Source organism: Prionailurus viverrinus, chromosome A3 (genome assembly GCF_022837055.1).
Source record: "Prionailurus viverrinus isolate Anna chromosome A3, UM_Priviv_1.0, whole genome shotgun sequence".
Lineage (NCBI taxonomy): Eukaryota > Metazoa > Chordata > Mammalia > Carnivora > Felidae > Prionailurus > Prionailurus viverrinus.
The window spans coordinates 42,273,700-42,278,322 of record NC_062563.1 but is presented as its reverse complement, the minus strand read 5'-3'; the positions used below and the strand labels follow the sequence as shown (position 1 = coordinate 42,278,322).

At 42.1% G+C, this 4,623-nt stretch overlaps 1 protein-coding gene across 1 annotated transcript; it reads right to left on the bottom strand.

Annotated features, from left to right (window-relative positions):
- Positions 1–458: 458 nt before the first annotated feature.
- Positions 459–3,062, bottom strand: OTOR (otoraplin). The gene is made up of 4 exons (XM_047851202.1): positions 2,948–3,062; positions 2,448–2,587; positions 1,456–1,566; positions 459–577 (listed from the first exon to the last, which is right to left on the bottom strand). The coding sequence occupies exons 1-4, from the start codon at positions 3,060–3,062 to the stop codon at positions 554–556; spliced, it is 390 nt and encodes a 129-aa protein (XP_047707158.1). The 3' UTR covers positions 459–553.
- Between the last annotated feature and the right edge of the window lie 1,561 nt (positions 3,063–4,623).

Below are 4,623 nucleotides of genomic sequence, written 5' to 3'. Positions count from 1 at the left end.
ATGAGTCGAAACAGCTCCCCCACTCCCACCAGCTTTATATCCCAAAGGCATCAAATATTAAAAGCGACAACAATCCTAGACAACAATCAACAAGAATACTCCTTGATGATATAGCCCCGTTGGATATATTATAACACTGCAAATGGCCAGAGAGACAAATAATTAGAAAACAGCATGTCCAAAGGAAGACTTATGACCTACCAAGTTTATATAAGGAGCCAAACAGCTGGCAAGAATTACCATTTGGAAATAATACAAACAAACCATCTTCTATATGCATCCCTGCATAAAAGAAGATTCTCTAGGCTGAAAAATAATCTCTGCTTTCAGTTCTCCCACTTGAGCCAAACATCGCCCTGCTGCAGAAAACTGAGTGGAAACCCCCTCCTTCATCTCCGACCGCAGTCCCCGAGGGCCCAGCCCTCCTGTAAGGTAACAAAGCCTCGAAACCAAAGTTAGGAATTAGGGATATGTATTTTTGTTATTGTTGTTGTTATTTCACTTCTTTTTATTTCTTGATGTTTCCTTTCTATTTGCAGGTTTGTCTACTTGCTCACTCACAGAAGAAGTCAATATCCTGGGGGAAAAAAAAAGCAAAACAAAAACAACAAACAAACAAACAAAGCAAAGCTTGAACTGAGCAGACAGGCCCAGAAAACAGATATCGTTTATTTAAAAATCACAGGTAATCAAAGGGAACTTTGGATTTAAAGTAAGGATGAACCCCAAAGAGTATAACATAATTATCACTTTAAGTCAAAAACTACTTAAAATGAAGGTTCTCAAACACACTTCAAATTTGTGGTTAGTTGACACATTCAAGTTCAATGTTTAAAAGCAATGACAGGTGAGCCCGGTGTGTGGGTTGGGCAATGTTTTGAAGTTATTTCATGCAGCAATTAGCTCCAGGAGAATCTCTTCAAAACAACCACCCTGCAAAGTAGCTCAAAGGGGATCTTTTATTTCTGTTCTGGGGTTTGCAAGACCCCCGGGGCATTGGAAAGAGTATAATTTCTTTTTCAAACATAAGTAGAATCTATTTACCACAGAAATAAATCATCCAAAGATTTCTTTTTCCAGAATGTTTCGATTTGATTAAATACAGGCGCTAATTTTTTCCTAGCCCAACTGTTTTAGTAGATAAATGTACCCATCAGTTAAGAGTGCGTTCATACTATTTTATTTTCTTTGTGACATGGCCTCCTTTCTAGGATAACTTGTATCTAAAAACAAAAGGGGGGTGAGGGGTGGGTGGGGAAAGTTCACTACTCTTTCAGTACTGAGAGTAGGTGTGAATGCGCTCCCAAACCTCCCTGTTTCAAGGAAGCCCTCATTGCAAGTAGGGGCATTTGCTCCATGCATCTTGTAAGTGACATGATGCATTTTTAACACCTGCCTGCATTACCCCAAGATCTGAGTCTTTCTCTGGCCTGCCCTGAGCCCTGAGACACTTACCGTGGTGGGGACTTCCTTGGTGGCTTCTTGGTACACATGTTGCTCCACTACCAAGCTGCTGGGGAAATACCCCACGGTTCCCATCTCATCCTCCTGGCCATCTCCATAAACCTGAGTGTCCAGAAGAGTAACAGTTAGGGGAGGGCGGATATGAGCACACTTCTAGAAAACCCACTGGCATCACATTTGTTACTAAGTGCCTGGCTTCCCCCTCTGGGGTGGGGGTGGGGGTGGGGGACTGGGACCCAAATCTGAAGTTCACTCACAGCAACTAAGTCAACCCACGGAAAGCATGTATCTGTTTTTCTGTGGCCTGGTCTTACCAGGCTCACTTAGCATTCCTTTACTTTATGCAATCTTGTGAGCTGCCTGTAAACAAAGCCGATAAATTTCGTAAAAAGTGAATAGGCATTTTGACTCTAAAGGACTGTCACTTCTCAGTTGTTAAAAATTCAAATGCACAGATCCTTGAGTGAATTTAAGAATTAATCCTTCATTACTTGAGAATCTATCTGTGAGGCTGCAGACGAGGAACAGGAAATCAGTCCTGCTTCGTCCCTCCCTGGGGCCCACCCCTGCATATTTGCGCCGAAGAAAGCAGATTCTCTGGAATTGAAGTGGGTGTGAAAGCTTCCTTTAAAATATTGAAGCCGAGACTGACTGCCAACACGCATGCGTTTTACTTGGCAAATCCGCTCAAACATTTTTGAGTAAGTTTCAAACCCTTTGAGGCATTCAAGCCCCTGTGCGGTTAGCTGGTCCTTGCCAAAACATCACATACGCCTACATTTGGCTTTGTTACGGAATTGTCTTTGTTTCTTCGACATGCGATAAAAGCAAGTATCTGTGAATTTGTGCACTTGTCTGCCATCTCTCCATTGTTCTAAGGAGCTAGTTTTAAACATTACAATGCATTGAAGGTAAGTCCCAGAGAAAAAGTTAAGAGCACCGTATGTCAAGATGTATGTGTATTTGTAAGAATCTCCTCTTACACTGCCAGCCCAAAATTCTCCAGCTCCATTTTCTTTTACCAGCTTTGAGTAAACATAAATCTGCTGCCCTTTTTTAACATTAATGAACCTACAGTCGGGGGCATTGAAATCTTCTTGAGCTCTGGCCAGAGAAATAGTATCTGGAAGAAAAACAAAAACAAGAACAAAAACATTGCAATGACTACATTTTCGTCTCCTGGAATTTATTAACAGTAAAAAGGCCAAGCGTATCAGAAAACTTGGAAATCAGAGTGATTAATAACTCCCGGCTCACAGCTCCTGTTTAGTTCAAGAAGAGTAATCTATCCAAGGTATTAAAGCTATATCCAACAGAATCTTAACCAAGTAAATTCACCAAAGGTACAGACCAGGAGAAACAATGCTAACACACACGTCAGAGAAGATTCACTAAGAGCCCTATGAGATTTCATGCTGTTAGTGGATTTTTTTTTTCAATTATATAATGGAAAGATAATGAAAAGCATAAGAAAAGTCCTTACACACACACTCGTCATCTGCACACAGCTTCTTGGAAGCAAGTCTGTCCATAAATATTCCGTGCACAGCACATATGGCCACAAGACCGGGGAGAGAAAGTAATAAGAGTCTTGCCATCTTCCCTTTTTGCTGTTTTTGCTATCGTTCTTTAACTAGAAGTGGAAACTGACTGCAGTGGTTCTTGTCTTTTATGTGGAAGCCAGACATCTGGGCAAGTCCCCCCGGCCAATGGGAAGGTGCCCACCGTTCCTTCCTCTGCTTTCATAACATCTCCTGGGCTCCAGGAGCTATTTTGCATCTGGTTTTCCAAAGAGACTCAAAAGCTGTGTCCTTTTTTATACACAAATGATATCCAAAAATGGTCCACCATTGCTTTAGCTGTGGCATATCACATCAGCAAGGCATTGTGCAAAGAACTATGAGAATTTTAAATTGTTTAAAACAATTTTTTTAGCTCAAGTCTCATATTCTCTCAACTTATAAGCAAAGATGTACTGACTCTAGGAAATCTGCTGAAAATGTGAGATCTATATCCTTAGTACACATATTTTCATTGGAACAAATCCAATTAATAAACACCTTTATGGGGCACCTGGGTGGCTCAGTCGGTTAAGCGTCTGTCTTTGGCTTAGGTCATGATCTCGCGGTTTTGTGAGTTTGAGCCCCGCGTCAGGCTCTGTGCTGACAGCTCGGAGCCTGCTTCAGATTCTGGGTCTCCCCCTCTCTCTCTGCCCCTCCCCCTGCTTACACTCTGTTTCTCTCTCTCTCGAAAATAAATAAACACTAAAAAAAATTAAAAATAAGCACCTGGATTCATATAATAGATAAACTGAGGATGCTTAAGTTTACAAATCATTTATGACAGGATTCTCGGAAGTCACATCTGTCCTGGGGCAGACATGGTTTGTAACACATGAGCTGTTATCACATCTAGACCCTACGATTGGGGAAAGGAAGGGATAGGCGGGATGGAAAGAAAGGAACAGTCTCTTTTTTCCTCTCTGAGATCTCTGAAATTCAGTCTCAAAATGCTCATGGATAGAGAAAGGAGAAAGCAAGAGGTTTCCGTTATGGCCCTTCTTCCTGCTTCCGGGAATCTTTCCCATGGAAAGAGGGGCACTACTAGAAATCGCCAGAGTTGAAGTGCCAATACACAGCTCCATCTACTCAACAACTATTTCCTGAACACCTACTGTGTGCCAGGCACTGTCCCTAGGCACTAGAGATATAGCAGTGAATAAAAAAGGCCCTGGCCCCAAGGATTTACTTTCTCTTAGGAGAGACAGATTTTAGGTAACTGCTTTTTATAGTGTTTGGGGCTGGTATCTCTTTCATAAGGTTCACCCCACCTCCATTGTTTCTAGAACAGAGGTCCCTGTCAGGATGCCCTGTCCAACTTGGCTGATGATGAGATCTCAGAGCAGAACCTCCTCCTCCCTCCCTCCAAAGGTGAGGGACAAGCATTCAACTTACAAAATAGTTTTGTACAAAACTGGGGATAAACTGGTAAAGCAAAAATACTCATAGTATAATAAAAGGGTTTTCTTCGGGGGTGGGTGTGTATGCATGTGTGTGTGTTATTATCAGGGGGCGATCTTTTCTACAGCTGGCCCAGATTTGGAAGCTTGTTTAATTCAGCGTCTTCATTGTAGATGAAGCAACTGCGGCCCAGCAGAGG